Source organism: Anolis sagrei, chromosome 1, assembly GCF_037176765.1.
Source record: "Anolis sagrei isolate rAnoSag1 chromosome 1, rAnoSag1.mat, whole genome shotgun sequence".
Classification (NCBI taxonomy): Eukaryota; Metazoa; Chordata; class Lepidosauria; order Squamata; family Dactyloidae; genus Anolis; species Anolis sagrei.
The window spans coordinates 157,174,231-157,195,490 of NC_090021.1; the positions used below are offsets into that span (position 1 = coordinate 157,174,231).

General features: G+C 42.4%; 1 protein-coding gene across 1 annotated transcript in view; it reads right to left on the minus strand.

Moving 5' to 3' along the window:
- The window catches only part of PCSK2 (proprotein convertase subtilisin/kexin type 2), a 175,930-nt gene that overhangs the window by 117,381 nt on the left and 37,289 nt on the right, over nt 1–21,260 (minus strand). Inside the window, exon 2 of the mRNA XM_060784162.2 lies at nt 19,482–19,586. Coding sequence (XP_060640145.2) covers nt 19,482–19,586 — 105 coding nt within the window. The remainder of the gene's footprint in view (nt 1–19,481; nt 19,587–21,260) is intronic.

Sequence of the window (21,260 nt, forward strand, 5' to 3'; positions counted from 1 at the left end):
GAACAAAAAGGAAGTATGGAACATGGAACTAGAAATCTCTTGACTTAACATATTGTAAGTTCTATACTCAAACACCAATGTTGCCTTGACTGGTCTACCTAATATAGGCAGAAAACCACGCCTTCTCTCCTGGGAAGCTGATAAGGACTTCTTGGCTAATAGGCATCTTCCCAAACTCTCCTGAGAAGGCCTGTATTGATGAAACATAAATCTCCAATCTCATTAGTCTATCCACCTGGACTTTCATTTTCATCCTCTGATCTCAGTTCTATTTCTGACTTTGCTTCCCTAGCAAACTGCCTTTCTGGAATGTGGCCTTCAGACAGAACTGGTCTCAGAGGTGTTGTTGGAGTCACCCAAAATTTTGCTTCTGGGTGACTTCAACATACCACTGTAGGCCAGTTTGTCAGGTGCAGCTCAGGAGTTCATGGTATCATGACAAACATAAGCCCATCCCAAATGGCTTCTGGACCAATGCACTCGGCAGGTCATATCCTTGGTGTTATTTTCAGCTTAGAACATACACATCTGTGGGTGGAGGTGATCAATATTTCTGAGTTCTTAGGGACAGATCATTTTCTGGTCAGGGCTAGTATCACAGTTACAACCTACCCCTACCCTGGAAAGCTAATGGAACCTTTGAGATTCCAGCAGGCCTTAGAGGTTTCTATTAGGGCTGAGCGGTTTCGTTTCGTTAATTCGTAATTCATTAAAAAATTCGTTAATTTTTCAATTACAAAACGGATGTAATTTTTACATGAACCAGTCTGGAGCAATTTTTTTAAAAATGAATTTTTAAATCGTTTCGTAAATGTTTTGTATTTCGTTATTGTATTCGTTTCGTTATCGTTTTGAGGTTGTTTCGTTATTATTTCCGCATGTCTGAGGCAAGTTTTATAGTTGTTTTTGGTTTTCTAAGGGTTTTTATAGTTGTTTTTATTTTAATTAAGCTTCAGAAGTTTCCCCTGTCCCATTTGGAGGTTTTTTAGCGTATTGCGCGGTCGCGTCCGCCATTAACGAATTGATTCGTTATTGTTTCGGAAATCGATTCGTTATTGTTTTGTAATTTTTTTCACATTTACGAAATTTCGTAAATATCGAACTTTTTTAAAGGAAAATTTTGTAATTATTTTAAATAACAAAATGCAAAAACCCCCAAAAAACGAATCGATTTTAGAAACATTTTTTTCCGTTGTTACCCAGGCCTAGTTTCTATCACTGGCACCACTGGAAATCCTGTTGAATTCCTAGTCAACAAATTGAATCAAAATCTAGCCAGGGTGGAGGATCAACTTATCTCATACAATCTGCCACACACACTTAGGTTCTCTGGGGCGTGGCTACTCCAGCCCGCCAGAACACAACCGGCGACCATCACCCAAATGATGCTCTCATTGGCCACCCCAAGACTGTGGAATGACCTGCCAGAAGAGCTCCCACAGGTGAATGAGCTGTCAGAATTTTAAAACCATCTAAAGACCTATCTCTTCTGCTTTCAAAAGACATTGTCAAAATAAAAATCTGAAGGAGGGATGGGCACATCCGATCTGATCTTGGAAGTTAAAGAGAGTTAGCCCTGCCAATGAGATGAACCATCAACAAATGCACATCTAGGAAGACTTGAGGTCTACCTGCAATTCCACATCTGTATTCCACTGAAAGCAATAGAGAGGGAATTCAAGGGCCTAAATATTCTAAAGACACCAAATCCTACCTGATACTGGAAGGTAAGGAGAATCTGTTCTGTCGCGTGCTGGGCCTCTAAATAATTGTCTTTAAATAGGATGTGTGACTTGAGCCCAGCGGGAAGCCAGGCCCCCCCGAAGAGAAGTTCTCAGAGGTTTTCCACCACAAATGGTCTTTAGATGGCTTGTGAAGTATAACAAAGTCCTTTATTAATGAACAATCAAACAGAAACTTCTCTTGTCTTCAGAAAGTTAAACAAATGATTCCAGGCTTTTATGCTACTGGTGACTTCCTAATCTTGTCCACGAAGGACAGGCAATTGTCTTCAATAACTGATTCTTTGCTTTAAAGGAAAATCCCCTTTTTAACTTCTCCCAGGCTGACTGCAATCTAATTCTTACTGATGTGGGCTCTGCTACTGGGTCGAATTGCGTCTCGAATGCCGAGTGGACCTACCAGTAAGGCTAGTAGATTCTCCAGCTGGAGTTCTTTGGTTTTTAGGGCTGTTTCATTGGAAATCTTTGGAGATCTTTGGATGCTCTTAAGACTGTTCTCCCCTGGAAAGTCTTAAGGCTTTTGTACAGGAGAAGCTTGTACATGCCCTGTACATTAGCTTTCCTTACTGAGACTAACTAAAAATGGCTCCCTTCCCTTCCCAATTGCCCTGAGCAAGGGACGAAACCAAAACTTAACGATGATGGACAGGTGACTTGCCCTACGACTGCAACCAAAGGAAGCCACCTTTCTGCAGAATCCCTGAAACCTAGGACTGCAAACAAACATTTAATACAAAGCAAATAAAGTTGGAGCTCCTGGTACAGCCATACCAGCACAGTCCTGGTTAGTATCTGATGGGAGACTATGAATGCCAGGAACTGTAGGCTACATTTCAGAGGAAGGAACTGGCAAAGCCATCTCTGAGAATTCATTGCCTAAGAAAACTTGATGAAATTCATATCATCATAAGCGGATAGATGACATGAAGGCACATGCACACCTACACACAAGGAAGTCTTCCACGTAGTAAATGAATTGCAGGTTACAGAGAGTTGAAAATTAATTTATATATTTAAAAAATAACCCCAAAGTACATAGCTTTTAAGTTTAGCAGTGACAAACACACAGAGGGGTACACTGTTTCATTTATTATCATTATGGTTTCTAATCTGTACCCCTGAAAAAATAGAGATTTACCTATGTGATAGTAATGGCAGAATTTTGTTCTGTGTCGCTATGCAACTTCAGGTCTTAGGTGGATGGTCAACGAGCTTCCAGTCACATCTGTTTTAAATTTAGAAGCCAAACAGATGGGATTTTATGAAAACAGTCCCTGATGCTCTAGACCTCAACATTTGTTTTGGCACATCCCTGTGTTGCAGCAAGGTTTCTAAATTTTCCTACGAACACGGCATGACGTCATTGCGAGGCTCATCTGTCACAACGTTTGCTGCGTTGGATCCAAGAGTCTTGTTTTCTGATAGAGCAGGACACTGGATCAGGCCATTAATTAACACTAGGAGGAGATGTGTGAGGCTGAAAATAAAATGTGAGCCCTCTGCTAAAAAGAGACCGAATTGAAAGAATAAGGTGGGAGGGATCCAGTTATTGTTCAGCCGAACACTGCAGTGTTACATAACATACCAGCCAAATAGTCTTCGTTGCTTATTTTGCTACAAGACCTATAACATCCAAATATAATTATATCTGGCAATGCTCAGCTCTCGAGGGATTTCAGGATAGAAATAATCTGTGTATGCTACATGACGGTTTACCCTCCTGGAGAACAAAAGAGCTGTGAATCAACTCCTCAGAAAATGGTTATATAGGTCAGGTCAGCAAAAATTTAAAATTCAGCTTGTGATGCAGTTCTAGAAATTTATTTCCCTCTTTTATGCAGTTCAATGACATTGCGACGCAGAAACAACACACACGCATACTGTTTAATTCTATGCAACAAAGGGCAGACATTTAATAACAGCTTTTATAGTAACACAAACAAAGCAAAAACTTTGATAGTAGCATGCTAATTTAAAACTGTACTGTTGCCTTTCCCACATTTGATAACACACCTAACACATGATGCCTACAAATAATTGTGTTGTCACAATTATATTTATGTATTGTCGAAGGCTTTCATGGCCGGAATCCATGGGTTGTTGTAGGTTTTTCCGGGCTATATGGCCATGTTCTGGAGGCAATTTTTCTCCTGACGTTTCGCCTTCATCTATGGCAAGCATCCTCAGAGGTAGTGAGGTCTGTTGGAACTGGGAAAAATGGGTTTATATATCTGTGGAATGACCAGGGTGTTCTTGCCATACATCAAGGGAACCACTGACCGCATAGGGAAACTGATGAGGAAACACAACATACAAACCACTTACAGACCCACCAAGAAAATCCAACAAATGCTACGTTCAGCAAAGGACAAGAGGGATCCACTCACCTCTGCAGGAGTCTACCGTGTACCATGCAGCTGTGGACAAGTCTACATAGGGACCACCAAATGCAGCATTGCCCAAACACGAATCAAGGAACATGAAAGACACTGCAGACTACTCCAACCAGAGAAGTCAGCCATAGCAGAGCACCTGATGAACCAACCTGGACACAGCATATTATTTGAGAACACAGAAGTGCTGGACCACTCTCACAACCACCATGTCAGACTACACAGAGAAGCCATTGAAATCCACAAGCATGTGGACAATTTCAACAGAAAGGAAGAAACCATGAAAATGAACAAAATCTGGCTACCAGTATTTAAAAAACTCAAAAATTACAGCAGCAAAACAACAGAGGGGATACAAACAAGGACATGAAATCACTCTCAACAAAAGATTCCCCCCATGCACTTCCAAGCCATTGAATGCAAATCAAGGTGATCAGCTGAAAAATTCACAGCTAGTCCCAGCAAACAAAAGTCCTTTGTCTCACCCTGGTCATTCCACAGATATATAAACCCATTTTTCCCAGTTCCAACAGACCTCATTACCTCTGAGGATGCTTGCCATAGATGCAGGCGAAACGTCAGGAGAAAAATTGCCTCCAGAACATGGTCATATAGCCCGGAAAAACCTACAACAACCCAATTATATTTATGTTTAGCTGTGTCCCTCTCAAAACAAAATCTGGATAATTACAGCCATAGAAACATAGCATTATAGAGTTGGAAGAGGAAGAACTTCCTGACTGTGAGAGCCGTTCAGCAGTGGAACTCTCTGCCCCGGAGTGTGGTGGAGGCTCCTTCTTTGGAAGCTTTTAAACAGAGGCTGGATGGCCATCTGTCAGGGGTGATTTGAATGCAATATTCCTGCTTCTTGGCAGGGGGTTGAACTGGATGGCCCATGAGGTCTCTTCCAACTCTTTGATTCTATGATTCTATGGAACAGATCTCAAGGGTCATACAGTCCAGCCCCTGACATACAGAAATACTCCATCAAAGCACTCCCAACAGAGGGCCATCCAGCCTCTGCTTAAAAACTTCCAGAGAAGGAAACTCCACAGTAAGTGTAATTGCACAGTAAAATTCTTTTCTGACTTAAGTTTAATTAAGGAAAATGTTTGGGATCATGCACTGATGAAATTAAAAAGAAGTAATCCTTGCTAATGGAGCCCCTGATGGTGCAGTGGGTTAAAGTGCTGAACTGCTGAGCTTGTTACCGAAAGCTCACAGGTTCAAATCCGGGGAGTGGCGTGAGCTTCCGCTGTCAGCTTCAGCTTCTGCCAACCTAGCAGTTCAAAAACTTGCAAATGTGAGTGGATCAATAAGTACCGCTTCGGTGGGAAGGTAACATTGTTCCATGCAGTCATGCCGGCCACATGACCTAGGAGGTGTCTACAGACAACGCCGGCTCTTCAGCTTAGAAATTGAGATAAGCACCACACCATAGAGTTAGACACAACTGGACTTAATGTCGGGGAAAACCTTTACCTTTACGTAATCCTTGCTAACCTGTATTTCGCCAACTTGCCTATGTACTTGTAGATGCATTGTGAAAGGGGGAATTCGATATCTCCTTGCTCAACACCTTTTGCTCTGGATAATCACCTAGGGATCCCTTTAGCAAGTTGAAAATAAGCAAAATCCAGTAGTAAAAATAATATTGCAGGGGCTGAATCAGTCACATTTTGACAGTAAATACAGATGGAGATTGACATGTCCACCTGCACATTACTGATACAGTTTTATTCAGTTAGTTTCTATATCCAAGTGGACATTCAAAACTTGCTCTCCAGAGTTGTAGTCCAGCCTACAAACCATTGCACCACACTGGTTTTCATGTCACGCTGACATGAAATGGAACCGGGTGTTAATTATTCTGAATGGCACCACTGACCAAAGGATCCCTGCCCTTCTTCTAAGTCGAAACCTTTAAATTTTGTATCACCTCTCTCCTATTAGTCAAACATAATTATTTTCCTTTAGTTTTCAAATATTTAACTGTCAATTAATTCACCTACACTCCTGGGTTACGACTACATTGGCCAGTACATTCGTGGCCAGTCCAAAACAGAAATGATCCAGCTGACCCTGGAAATGACCACACACATCTTTCCAAGCCTGCTGTTTGGTGACTACATGTCATGAATACTTCAAAAGCATTAAAATGTTATTTTATTTTGTTCACATTGAGACAGAGTATACCACAGAGCAGTAAAGAGAAAAAAGTAGACACACATAGTACATATAACTATATTAGGTACACAAACAAAGGGGATATTGCATTTTTACTCAACAGTCACACGCATATAAACATTTACCTACATGCATACATTGCCATCTCTTCTTCCTTCTCCCGGAAAAGAGAGCTGCATGAAGGCCAGATTGCATTCCCTGCAAATCTGCCATTCTGCGAATATACCTCCTTCCTCCATCCCTTGGAGAAAATGGCAGATGGACCAGACTCCTCCTGTCTGCCACAATTTTGGAATAGTAAAGTGTCTCTTGTGTAGCATATTTCTTGCTGAAGTTGTTCCAAGAAGTTGTAAATGAATGACAGGGTTTTTTTTCCAGCTAAAACTTGCTGTCTCCATCAGTTTCAGATAGATGTTGGCTTTTCTTCCTAAGTGATAATAGTTTCCCTTCTTAAGGAGCATTGTATTTGCTTCCTTAACTAATGTTGGTTTTGTTACAGTAGGTTGTAGCTTATGATGGTAATTATTATGTGAAGCTGGTAATGTAGGTCAACCAGCAATCTAGGACCACAGCTGATAGGGTATAACTGTATGGGTTTTTTAGAATACTGTTCTGGAGAGCTTTTTCTCTGAGGAGATCTATGCTCAAAGGCTTTGCTCAGAGGAGCAGGTAAGAGCCGTTATGCTACTCTAAAGGAGGCTATGGTGGAATAGCTGTTTTCTCAAGGTTTATGTTTTGCTTTCTCATTTGACTTAAGATGAAGAATTGAAGATGCCTTATTTTGTGTTACTTACAAAGATTATGTAAGTTTCTTGCACTGGTTTTTTGTATGCAACATTGCAAGCTTGTGTTTCATCTCTGCTATCAAGAGGACAGATTTTTCTGTTCATTTCTACTCTTGTCTGCATGTCTTGAGCATGGGATGTGGCTAAGATCTGCTTGCTGTGCAATAGGTTTTTAATCTTAATGTAAGGAGACACTGTGTTGACAATAAATAACTCATGAACAAAGCAATAAACAATAACAGTAACACCACGACGCATTAAAAACCTATGGCAAGACCAAATGTAATAATTAAAATTTTAAAATACTGGGCATGAAAAGGTGACATATAACTAGGATGGGTATTTGAAGACAAATGGAGTGAGCAGACAATCCTAGATCATTAGTAAAGTGCGATTAGGGACGTGTTGCTTAGGGTTCCTTATTCTGGGAAGGCACACTGGAACAACCACATTTTCAGGCTCCTCTTAAAGACTGCCAGAGTTGGGGCATGTCTGATGTCCTTGGGGAGTGAGTTCCAGAGTCAAGGGGCCACCACCAAGAAGGCCCTATCCCTTGTCCCCACCAATCACGCTTGCGATGGAGGTGGGATCGTGAACAGGGCCTCTCCAGATGAACGAAGAGATTGTGTGGGTTCGTAAACAGAGATGCAGTCACGCAGGTAGGCGGGTCCCGAACTGTTTAGGGCTGTGTAGGTAAGTACCTGCTCCTTGAATTGGGACCGGAAAATGAACGGCAGCCAATGGAGCTCCTTGAACAGGAGGGTTGACCTCTCCCTGTAAGGGGCACCAGTTAACAACCTGGCCACCGCCCGTTGGACAGTTGAAATTTCCAGGCCGTTTTCAAGGGTAGCCCCACGTAGAGTGCATTACAGTAATCCAATCTGGAGGTGACTAAGGCATGGACCTGCAGTTTGCTTATTGGCTTAGGAACTTTGCTGTTGAAGTCATCACTTGTCATGGCATTCTCATGTACCATAGCTTGTCCCTGTCTTGTTTCCCACAGCTGCTCACCTTGTAAACAGATTATGTTAAATTGTGGAAGGGAAACAAATCAGAAACAACTAGATATGGAGATGCCAATCCATAGTTTCACCCTGGTCATTCCACAGATATATAAACCCATTTTCCCCATTTTTCCTACTTCCAACAGACCTCACTACCTCTGAGGATGCTTGCCATAGATGCAGGTGAAACGTCAGGAGAAAAATTGCCTCCAGAACATGGCCATATAGCCCGGAAAAACCTACAACAACCCAGTGATTCCGGCCATGAAAGCCTTCGACAATAATCCATAGTTTGTTGGCTTGACTCTACATGGTTCATGGCTTCAGCAATAAATCATAATTAACATAAATAATGGTTAACTGTGATAGACAGAAATGCCCATTGTGTTGAAATGGTATGGGATTTGCATGATGCTAGTTCACTTAATGTTAGTGTTGAAAGTCTCTGCATGTCTAAGTGTTATAAATTACTCTCTTTGTACCCAGATTTGTGAAAAGTAAATGTATTTTTAGAGGAAATGTATCTGATAAGTATCTCCAATATTAATCAAATAACTTTCGTGAGCAAGGGGAAATACAGAGTAATCGTGGTGCAGAAACCACAGTAACAAAACCCGGCTGTTGCCTTCTGAGTGCATTGTGTGCTGCCAATGTGATTAATGAGATAATGAAAAAAGTTGCAGTTTGATCAGACCGCTAATAGGTAGTAGCAGGAGGTAAAGTTTTCTGTTAAATAGGCAGATTTTTCTACTTATAGATTTGCTTTTCTCCTTATTCATTATACATTTCAATTACTTTAGTATTCAGTTCTCTTTTTTTCTGAGATTGCCCCAGTGTACAATTTCAAGTGTTACCCAGCACTATAAGCATATGATTTCCAAAACACGTCTCAGTGTGATTACTGTGTATTGGTTATCTTAGCTGGATTTGTCATTATGTTAACACTCGGAAGCTCAGTTTTCAAAATATATTAATATGTAACACAAAACAGAGAGAGGGGGAGAGAGGAGGAGGAATATTGTATACAATATAGTTCAGATTTTGTACCAGGTAAGATCCCACCTTGCACAGGCAGAGCATAACATGCATAACATGCATAACATGCCAGATTAGAGAGATGGGCCAAAACTAACAAAATGAAGTTCAACAGTGACAAATGCAAGATACTCCACTTTGGCAGAAAAAATGAAATGCAAAGATACAGAATGGGGGACAATGCCTGGCTCGAGAGCAGTACGTGTGAAAAAGATCTTGGAGTCCTTATGGACAACAAGTTAAACATGAGCCAACAACGTGATGTGGCGGCAAAAAAAGCCAATGGGATTTTGGCCTGCATCAATAGGAGCATAGTGTCTAGATCTAAGGAAGTAATGCTACCCCTCTATTCTGCTTTGGTTAGACCACATCTGGAATATTGTGTCCAATTCTGGGCACCACAATTCAAGAGAGATATTGACAAGCTGGAATGTGTCCAGAGGAGGGCGACTAAAATGATCAAGGGTCTGGAGAACAAGCCCTATGAGGAGCGGCTTAGGGAACTGGGCATGTTTAGCCTGAAGAAGAGAAGGCTGAGAGGAGATATGATAGCCATGTATAAATATGTGAGAGGAAGCCACAGGGAGGAGGGAGCAAGCTTGTTTTCTGCTTCCTTGGAGACTAGAATGCGGAGCAATGGCTTCAAACTACAAGAGAGGAGATTCCATCTGAACATGAGGAAGAACTTCCTGACTGTGAGAGCCGTTCAGCAGTGGAACTCTCTGCCCTGGAGTGTGGTGGAGGCTCCTTCTTTGGAAGCTTTTAAGCAGAGGCTGGATGGCCATTTGTCAGGGGTGATTTGAATGCAATATTCCTGCTTCTTGGCAGGGGGTTGGACTGGATGGCCCATGAGGTCTCTTCCAACTCTTTGATTCTATGATTCTATGATTCTATCTCCCCACTTTCACTGGGCAACTGCTTCTACTCCCAACAAGAAGGCAGCTTCCTATCCTGTTTCCCCAAAAATAAGCCCCAGATTTTCAGGATGCTCGAAATATAATCCCTATATATATAAAAATGCTCTGTGCATAATGAGTACCTTAAAAACCAAAGAACCAATGAACGAAATCACACCAAATTTGGCAACAAAACATCTCACAATACAAGGAGTGACCATCACTCAAAAAATTATGATTTTTTTATTTGGGAGTTGTAGTTTTAGGATTTATAGTTAATCTACAATCAAAGAGCATTCTGAACTTCATCAACGATGGAATTGAAACAAGCTTGGCACACAGGACTCCCATGACCAACAGAAAATACTGGAAGGGTTTGGTGGGCATTGACCGTGAGTTTGGGAGTTGTAGTTCATCTACATCCAGAGAGCACTGTGGACTCAAACAATGATGGAGCTGGACTAAACTTGGCACAACCACTCAATACACCCAAATATGAACACAGATGGTGTTTGGGGGAAATAGACCTTGACATTTGGGAGTTGTACTCAGTGGGATTCACAGTTCACCTATAATCAAAGAGCATTTTGAACCCCACGAACGACAGAATTGGGGCAGACTTCCCACACAAAACCCCCATGACCAACAGAAAATAAAGGCCATCCAATTCAACTCCCTTCATCAGGGCAAGAAAACGTAATCAAAGTCCTCCTGACAAAGAGCCATCCAGCCATAGATAGACAGACAGACAGACAGACAGACAGACAGACAGATAGGGAGTTGTAGTTGCTGGGATTTATAGTTCACCTACAATCAAATAGCATGATAGAATTGAACCAACCGAGGCATACAGGACTCCCGTGACCAACAGAAAACACTAGAAGGGTTTGGTGAGCATTGACCTTGAGTTTGCGAGTTGTAGTTCACCTACATCTAGAGACTACCATGGACTCAAACAATGATGAATCTGGACCAAACTTGGCACGAATATTCCATATGCCCAAATATAAATATAGATGGAATTTGGGGAAATAGACCTTGACATTTCGGAGTTGTACTTACTGGGATTTATAGTTCACCTGCAATCAAAGAGCATTCTGAACCCCACAAACGACAGAATTGGGGCAATCTAACCACACAGAACTCGCATAACCAACAGAAAATACTCAAGTCCATCCAGTCCAACTCCTTTCACTGGGGCAAGAAAACATAATCAAAGCCCTCCTGACAAAGAGCCATCCAGCCATAGATATAGAAATAGACAGGCATGTAGCCGGGGGGGGGGGGGCCTCGGGGGGCTTCAGCCCCCCACCCCCGAAATTTTCATGGTGGTTCGCGAAAAGGCCTTAAAGGTGCATTATTTAAACTGTTATGTTTATTCATATCATGATCTGATCACCATACTCAATATATCCCATATGCATGGGGGTATTGGGGTAATGATACAAAAGGTTTGCTAGGCTAGACCCTTTTTCACTCAGACTCAGCCCCCCCAACCCCCCCCCGAAACCCCCCCCTGAAAAAAATTCAGCCCCCCCCCCCCCGAAACGAAATCCTGGCTACGGGCCTGGAGATAGATATAATTCACACACACAGAGAGATATAGTATCATAGATTTGAAAGGGACCCCTGAAGAAGGACAATTATATGTTGCATGTTCCAGAGTAGGCGAACCAGACACTCTCCACATCAACACTGACAAAGAAACAACAAGAAATACTGTTTACCCTGAAACATAAAGACATTACATATATTAGAAACCAACACTTTCTCATTACTTTATTTTCCAGACTGGGCCACAGCAACGCGTGGCAGGGGACAGCTAGTTGTTTTTGTTTTTTTTAAAAAAAACCATTAAAAAGTCAATTTAGAAAAATAAGTTATCCCCTGAAAATAAGCCGTAATCCGTCTTTTGGAGCAAAAATTATTATAAGACCCTGTAGTAAAGGACACACACATCCCAATACAAACACAATCTTTTAGTGGCCAGGTATGAATGTGGGCACCCAAGCAGCATCTGGCTGCATTCCTGGCTCTCCAGAGACTAAGTTAGACATCTAAAGGTGGGAGCAGCAGTTCTCTTTTGCTGTAGCCAGATGGTACCCAAGCAGCTTGAACTGTCTCTTGGGGTTCATCTGTAAAATATATTCAGTAGGCTTGGTTGATTTAAAAAAATGGTTCAAAACTCGTTTCAGATGTGGTTTGATTCAGAATTGAATTCCGATTTTTTCCCCAATTTTTTTTTTGGAACTTTCCAAAATTTCCAAAAATTCCGAATTGCTTCGTTAATGGTGGACGTGATTGCGCAATATGCAAAAAAAACAACATAGGCATTTGATTCCTAGTGTCTTCTTAGGCAACTCACAGCAAAGAAAGAAAACAAGAAACAGCCCTGAGAGCTTTATGGGCTTTTTGAGCAGAATTCAAAAAGTTAGGGAAGTATATGCAGGAAAGTATGGGATTTCTAGTGTTTACCTTGGGAAGTCAGATCTGGCCACAGTGGTCCACGCTCTTGTTACATCCCGGTTGGATTACTGCAACGCACTCTACGTGGGGTTGCCTTTGAAGACTGTTTGGAAACTTCAACTAGTCCAGCGGGAAGCAGCCAGATTGCTCACCGGAGTGGCGTACAGGGAGCATACCACCCCCTTGTTGCGCCAACTCCACTGGCTGCCGATCCAATTCCGAGTACAATTCTGGCCCAGTGTATTTGTCCAAACGGATCTCCCTCTACATCCCACCTCGAAGCTTAAGATCTTCTGGGGAGGCCCTGCTCTCGACCCCACCACTCTCACAAGTGAGGTTGGCGGGGACGAGGAGCAGGGCCTTCTCAGTGGTGGCCCCCCACCTGTGGAACTCACTCCCCGGGGAGATTAGATCGGCGACCTCTGGCATTCCGGAAAAAACTGAAGACCTGGGTTTGGGATCAAGCCTTTGGACACACTGGCAACTAAATGAAGGATCTAACGATAGACAAGGACAAATGGAATGGAATGAATATATGGACTCTGAACCCGAGCATGAGATTGTTTTTTAATATTTTATTATGCACTGATGTTTTAATTTAACTGTTGAATTGTTTTTGTATTTTATATTGCTGTCAATTGATTTAGGCATCTAATTGTGCCTCCTCTGTAAGCCGCCCTGAGTCCCCCCCGGGGTGAGAAGGGCGGGGTATAAGTAAATGAAATAAATAAATAAATAAATAAATAAATAAAAACATGAATATGGGACCAGGCTTTTGGGTAACCTGGCAGATAGATAAAGGACAATGACGGTTAGAATTGATAGGATTTGACAATGTGGAATGAATTTACGGATTCTCAAGCTGGGCATGAGATTGGTTTTATTGATTGTGATGTATAATTGATTGTTTTAATTGTTTATAATGGTTGTTTATATATGTTTTGTTTTATTGTTTGTGTAGGCATCGAATTGCGCCTTTTGTAAGCCACCCTGAGTCCCCCCTCAGGGGTTGAGAAGGGCGGGGTAGAAATGCTTGAAATAAATAAATAAATAAATAAATAAATAAAATAATAAAGGCACTCATTTTTGTTTCTGTGCTCCCCTTCCTTCCATATTGCTGCATATTCTCTGCTGCAGGTCCTTTGTGGGTGCATCTACATTATACAATGGTTGCAGTTTGACGCATCCATAATTACCCTAATTCTTAACTATAAGTTGTTTGTAAGCAGGGGCGGCTCGTCCATTACGCGAAGTAAGCGGTCGCAGAACACTTTTTTTTGCCAGGGGTGCAGAGGCACCTCTGTATATGCCCCTCGACCACCACTTGAGGAGCGCCCCCTCAGCTCACAACAGCCCTAGCAGTCCGGGGGGAGCCTCGGCTTTCTTGCCTCGCTGCCGGGCGATCCTCTTTCCAAAGGGGTCGGGCTCTTGAGCCTCGCCTAGCCCCTCTCGTTCCTGCTCCTGGCCACCGGGTGCGCGAGCAGAGCTGGCGCTCAATTGTTGTCCGCGTTCAATCCCTTCCCCACGACTGGCTCCCTTTCCAGATACCCCAGCACTCCACCCGCCTCCTCTCCTCTCCCCAATCCACGGGTGGGCCAAGGGGTGGAGCTGCCGCACCTGGCCCGCTTCGGGTCTGGAGGCGAGTCTGAAGACCCCAGCATGCGCACCAAAAGTCGCCTATTCTCCTAACTTTCTCTTCAGCCATTGGGACCGAAAGAGAGGGGGGGGGGAGACCCCTCCGGCTGGAGGTATCTCCCACCTCCGCTCCCTCCTTTGTTTTTGCGCCTACTTTCAGGAAAGTTGGGCATCTCCACCTCTCTCTCTCTCTCTCTCTCTCTCTCTCTCGATCCCAATGGCTGAGGAGAAAGTCAGGAGAAGAGGTGACTTTTGGTGCAAATGCTGGGGTCTTCAGGCACACCTCTGGACCCAAAGCGGGCCAGGCAAGGGAGCAAATGCGGCAAGGTGAACTATTACTGGGATGTATAGTTCACCTACAATCAAAGAGCATTCTGAACTCCACCAATGATGGAATTGAACCAAATATGGCACACAGAACCCCCACGATGAACAGGAAATATATATCATTGATTGGTTGGGGAGGGGGGCCCCAAAATACTGTTTGCTTACCGTTGGAAATTACCTAGGGCCGCCTCTGTTTGTAAGTCAGATGTTTGCAACTCAGGGACTGCCTGTACACAGTTATTTTGTAGCTGTGTAGGCAGGAAATTGGAAGAAAAAAACAATAACAGTAGGGGCAAGCCATGCTGCAAAATGAAAAGGAATTGATCCTGACACATTCTGGAAGTAAATGGCTGGAAGCAACCACAACTCAACATTCTTGATAACTTCCACAGCAGCCTATGGCTTTTAGTGTCTTGTGTTTCATTTTCATTTTCTCTCAACTCCTCTTGGGCATAGAAATGTTTTCTGATATTTGGCTCGTTCCCTTCAGTTATGGCTTTCAGGTAAAAGAATATAATTGTCTTCACTTCTCTAGTTCAATAAGAGAGTTGATGCTGTGCAGGCTGTGGTCCCATTGTGCCTCACGACTTGAGAATTGAGACCGTTCGAATTGCCGCTTTTTGTTTGTTTTCCACTTCAGCTTCAGTCCCCACCCACCAACCAAGGTATTTGGTGTGAATTATGAACACAATTGTATTATAACCCTATGTACTTTTTCTTTTATGCCTCTCTCTTCCTCGACTATATATATTGAAAGGAATACAAAAGACAGAAAACTTCTAAGTCTTCCATTCTAACAAAAGCATTATTCCATCTCTTAAATACCTGTCATCTTTGGCAATCACTCAACTGTACTCTGAAAATGGGTTTTAAAAATATGTTTCGGAATGTTCTGGAACTTATTTTCAAGGAATACTCCATACTGATTTGAAACTTCTGTACATTATCCCAAGAGGTTCAGGACTAACATAAAGTCCTCCATAGCTACATTTAGATCTCTTTTTAGCACATCTGCATTAAGGGTGAGAATTCTATGGCCCTCCAGACGTTGTTGAGTAACTTTAAAACTTGTGCACCAGTTGCGCCCATACCTTGGGAAGTCTGATCTGGCCACAGTGGTCCACGCTCTTGTTACATCCCAAATAGACTACTGCAACGCACTCTACGTGGGGTTGCCCTTGAAGACTGTTCGGAAACTTCAACTGGTCCAGCGAGTGGCAGCCAGACTACTCACCGGAACGTCATACAGGGAGCACACTACCCCCCTGCTGTGTCAGCTCCACTGGCTGCCGGTTCAGTTCCGAGCACAATTCAAGGTGCTGGTTTTGACCTACAAAACCCTGTACGGTTCCGGTCCAGTGTATCTTGCCGAACGTATCTCCCTCTACATCCCAACCCGGAGTCTGAGATCATCTGGGAAGGCCCTGCTCTCGACCCCACCGCTATCACAAGTGAGGTTGGTGAGAATGAGGAGCAGGGCCTTCTTGGTGGTGGCTCCTCACCTGTGGAACTCACTCCCGGGAGAAATTAGGGGGAAATTAGGGCATCAACATTCTTCCTCTCCTTCAGGAGAAAGTAAAGACATGGTTGTGGGACCAGGCCTTTGGGCAATCTGACAACTAGATAAGGACAACCAAACGACTAGGACTGACAAGACTGACAATGTGGAATTGGAAATTGGACTATGAGATAGCGAACGCTGACCGTCTATGAGGAGTAATTGGGTTTGTATTGTTTTATTGGTTTTAGGGTTGTAATGCAGGAATTGTTGTTTAACTGTTTAACTGTTTAATTGATGTTATTTTGTTTTACTACTGTTATGTGATGCTGGCATCGAATCTGTGCCTTTGTAAGCTGCCCCGAGTCCCCTTCAGGGTGAGAAGGGCGGGGTAGAAGAAACCGAAATAAATAAATAAATAAATAAATTTAGTTCCCAGCATTTTTCACTATTATCTGTGTTGGTTAGGAGTGATGGGAGCTGTAACTCTGGAGAGCCCCATGACCTCCAACCCTAAGACTGGACCTCCATAAACTTCATCAATATGCTTTTTTTTATTGTTATAGGAATTCTTTCTTATATCATATCATATCTATATCTATATCTATATATATTCATTCTTGACCATAAGAGCTGTTCAACAGTAGAACTCTCTGCCTCGGAATGTGGTGAAACTTCTTCCTTGGAGGTTTATAAACAGAGACTGGATGACCATTGGTCAGGGGTGCTTTGATTGTGCTTTCCATTCAAGGCAGGAGGTTGGACTCTATGATTCCTACAAGGAAGTTTAAGTGGGTGGCAGATGGGAGGGGGGAAGAGCACAGAGAAGCTATGGAGTCTTTTGGAGGACACGAGACTTTGATTTTAAAAAAATAATCAGATTAAGTAGGACACAAGATGCTTTTACTGCTTTTAAATGTATCCTTTCTTACTTGCCCATTTCTTATTTGCCTGTTTATTTGCTTGCTTGTTTTGGATACAAATTTTCCAAGTTTAATTCCCGAGTCTTCTGGCACAGAATGAAGCTTCAGTGCATTGCTGCTTGACCCTATGTTTCCAGACATGAAGATAAATCTCAGAGTGAGAATTACTAGGTGAAAAAATATGATTTCTGAGTCGAAGTTGACTTTAAAGCTGGCATGAGGGCCCTCAATGTTGGTGTGTTCAGTTTGTGCAACATAAATGCACTGAAAAAGCATGAAGCAAAGGGACAGGCTTATTGTCACAATGCCAGGGCTCTGTCTTATTCAGAGGCAGAGATGAATCAAACAAACACCTAGTTTGTGTTAAACAGATTAATTAAAACCGCACTTACTTTCTGGCTGTTTTACTAGTCCAAAATATAAAACATAAAGATAGCACTCAGCCACAGAATAAACAAAAACTGATAGCAAAAGCTACACCGTAGTTAAAGGGTCCAGTCCAGTGGTCAAACGCTGAGAATTGAATACATAACGTCCATCATCATCATCATCATCTTTAATTACTTATTAATTGCCCTCCATCCGAGAATGCTCTAGGCGATTTACAGCTAAATTGTAAAAGATAAAATACATACATACAGAATTTAAAAATTAACAGAGATCTAATGCTCTAGTAAAAAGCCAGGTCTTAAGTGCGAGAGTAAAAGGCCCTAAGTCACGCATGGCTCTCATGTAGGGTGGCAAGGAATTCCATTAGGCAGGGGCAGAAATAGAAAAAGCCCTGCGTCTGGTACTTTCCAAGTGCACTTCTCTAGGACCCGGTATGTCAAGTAAGTCGCGTTGGTCTGGACATTGCGACCTCCGATGATGGGAGAAGGAGAGGCGGTCCCTAAGGTACGATGGACCCTGGCCGTAAAGAAGTTAAAGGTCAGAACTAGCATCTTATACAGGCCACGGTACTCAGTTGGAAGCCAATGTAAATATTGCAGCACTGGTGTTATATGGCATTTCATGGGATTTCTTGTGAGTAACCTGGCTGCCGCATTCTGAACAATACGGAGCTTTCAGGTCATGGACATCAGAAGGCCAACAAGATCAAGAATCTACTGTAGTCAAAAGGCAGCCCAAAGATTCAAGGTTCCAGGATTCTAGGAGTTCAGGAAACAGGTCCGGATACAAAAAATCCAGACCTGGGAGAAAACCAGCAGCATCCACCACCAAAATATGACAAATACTTTCCTCCCAAAGATCATTCCCAAGGCTCGCTCCTTATATCCAGAAACACCCAGCTGCAACCTATCTCTTGCATACCTCCACCCTTACTTGCTTTCACCCATGAACTCTTACTTACAGATTACTAAACTCTTTAGAACTAATACTTACATTAACCCTTCCATCACCAACCACCATCAATTGCAGAACATAATACATGACACTTATAAGCTTTCTTGTGCCAGCACCACAAGATATGGGGACATGGAAGGGGAGTCCACAAGAATAAGCATTGGGTACTTAAGTTTCACTTTCTCCCAAATGGAACACAAGAAGTCTTGAGAAGAACCTCTACCTCAAAGGGAGGGAGGGAAGTAGTGTCTCTGTATTTATCATTTAATTGGATTATGTTATGTTTGAATGTTTTGTGTGTGTCCTTTCTTTTTTGTATCTTTTGTATGCTTTTCTTTCTTTCTTTCTTTCTTTCTTTCTTTCTTTCTAAAAAATCAATAAAATATTACTAGAAAAAGAAATAAGCAAGGCATGTAGCCCGGCAGGCATGTAGCCTGCCACCCCCCCCCCCCCCCGAAATTCTCATGGTAGTCCGCGAGAAGGCCTTACTGGTGCATTATTTAAACTGTTATGTTTATTCATATCATGATCTGATCACCATGCTCAATATATCCCATATGCATGGGGGTATTGGGATAATGATACAAAAGGTTTACTAGGGTAGACCCTCTTTCACTCATACTAATCCCCCCCCCGAAACTCAGCCCCCCCTGAACCAAACTCACCCCCCCCCCCCCGAATCAACGGGCCTGAAGCAAGGAACATTGATGTAGTTATTGTTGGTGAAAATGATATACAATTCTCAGCTACTCTGATGCCTTTGACAAAACTACAAGTCCCACAATTCCATAAGGTGTAGCCATTGTAATTGAAGTAGAATCATACTTCTAGAACTCTGCACTGTGAAATGATTCCATTTGGGAGATACATTTGATTATATTAGATAATTTCTCAACCCCCTGGATATAGAACAGATTCACCATCCATGAAGACATTAAACATAAATATACACAGAAGAGTCCCATTGGATGAGATGAACCACCTATCAACTCTGTTTCATGAAGTGACCCACAAATGTTCTCAGGAAATTCATAAATGGAACATGATGACAATAGCTCTCTCCTACTAGTAGTTCAAGGTTAATGACCTCCAGATCCTGAAAGTAGCCTGTTTAGCCATTATGGCCAGTAGTGGATGGTAGCTTCATCCTCCATGGATTTCTGTAATTCCTTTTCAATGCTGCCCAAGGGATTAAAAAATATATTATAAGATAGTCATCAACACTAATGGAATAAAAGTCACTTACCCTGGGATCTTTTTCTAAGCGAAGCTGGTGCTGAAGACTGCGCCGCCGTCGGCCTTTGGCCAAGCCGTTATGAAAAAAATGGTATCCATCTTCTACAAAGGGAAGCTGTAGGAAGTTTGGAAAGGGAGCTGTTAAAGATGGTCATTCTAAACATCTATAGTCTAATTCTTATCAATTATGGGTAGGCAAAATGAAGCTCCAGAGTCACATGCACTGCTGGCTGTGTTCGTGACCTTGACTCCAGCACCCTTTTGGTCATTAGTGTTTTGTAGCTTCACACCAACTCTGGCTTATGGTAACTCTAAGATGCTTATGGCATTTTGCTGGCAAGATTTATTCAGAGGGCATTTGCTGTTGCGTTCGCAGAATCATAGAATCCCAGTTTACCTATCCGAACGTATTCTCCCCTATGAACCATCAAGGTTGTTGAGATCTTCTGGAGGGGCCCTGCTCTCGGTCCCACCACCCTCGCAATCGCGTTTGGTGGGGACGAGGGACAGGGCCTTCTCGGTGGTGGCCCCTCAGCTATGGAACTCTCTCCCGCTGGAGATTAGATCTGCCCCTTCTCTCCTGACTTTCAGAAAGCTGGTAAAATCTTGGCTTTGGAATATAGCCTTTGCAGAATGATGATCGAGTCAATAACTGCTGACCACACCGGCGGATGGTGACGAATTTGTGATTTTACTTTGACGACCTGGCTTTTTGTAATTGTATGATCTGTATTTTAATGTATTTTATGTATTAATGTATTACGATGCTATTATGTTTATCCTACTTGTGTATGAATTTCCTGTTGTTTCCCGGCCTGAGTCCCTCTTCGGAGGTCGAGAAGACCGGGTTATAAAAGCTCTAAATAAATAAATAAATAAAATAGAGTTGGAAGAGAACTCCTGGGCCATCCAGTCCAACCCCTTGCCAAGAAACAGGAAAATTGCATTCAAATCTCCCCCATTCAAAGTTCTTTGGAGGTTGAGAGAGTTATGCTTGCCTCAAGTTGACAACTAACCTTCCCATGGCTGAATAGGATCTGGTTTCACAACATGGTTTCCCAGCATATTTTTTATTATTTAAGAAAGCAGTTTTCCATGTTTCTCACACTGGGAAATTATGTAAATTAGATATGCTCTCTGTATTTCATATAACAGATATTTCTCTGTCTGACTCACTAGAAAAAAAATCAATGTATTTCTTCTGAACCAGTCTTCTTCTCTTCCCTTTTTGTGTTTGAAGACAGGCTCTGCAGGAGAGATTCGGACAGACTTCTAACATTGCGATAGATATTCTTTCTGCCCCACTCTATGCTGTTACAAGGGATTTCCAATTGTGCTGCAGATCTTTCTGCTTTTCCTAGCTCAGAATAATGCATATCCATCTGGTCAATTACTCATTTTCAGATCCATTTATGTTATCCAACTATCTTCTGTCCAATAAGAGCAACCACAACAACGATAAAGATTATGACCCAATCTGGCCAGTTCCTAATGGAATTCTCCGATTTTTGATACACAATGAAAAATGTGAAAGAACAGGGTGTAATGCAATTGTTTGTTCCTCTGCCAGATGATTAACACTGAAAAATGCTTTGCCATGTCCCCTGGGCCTCAGTAAAAAGCCACAGAAGCCATTTAAGTATCTCTGTTTGTTTGTTTTTTACTAGCTTTTGGATAGGGTCCTGCAGTTCCTTTGAAAGCTGGAGTTCTTCTCCATTAGATAATTTGTAATTTCAAAACATAACTGATGGGCCCTCTCCCACCTCTCTCTCTGTATGTCTCTATATAT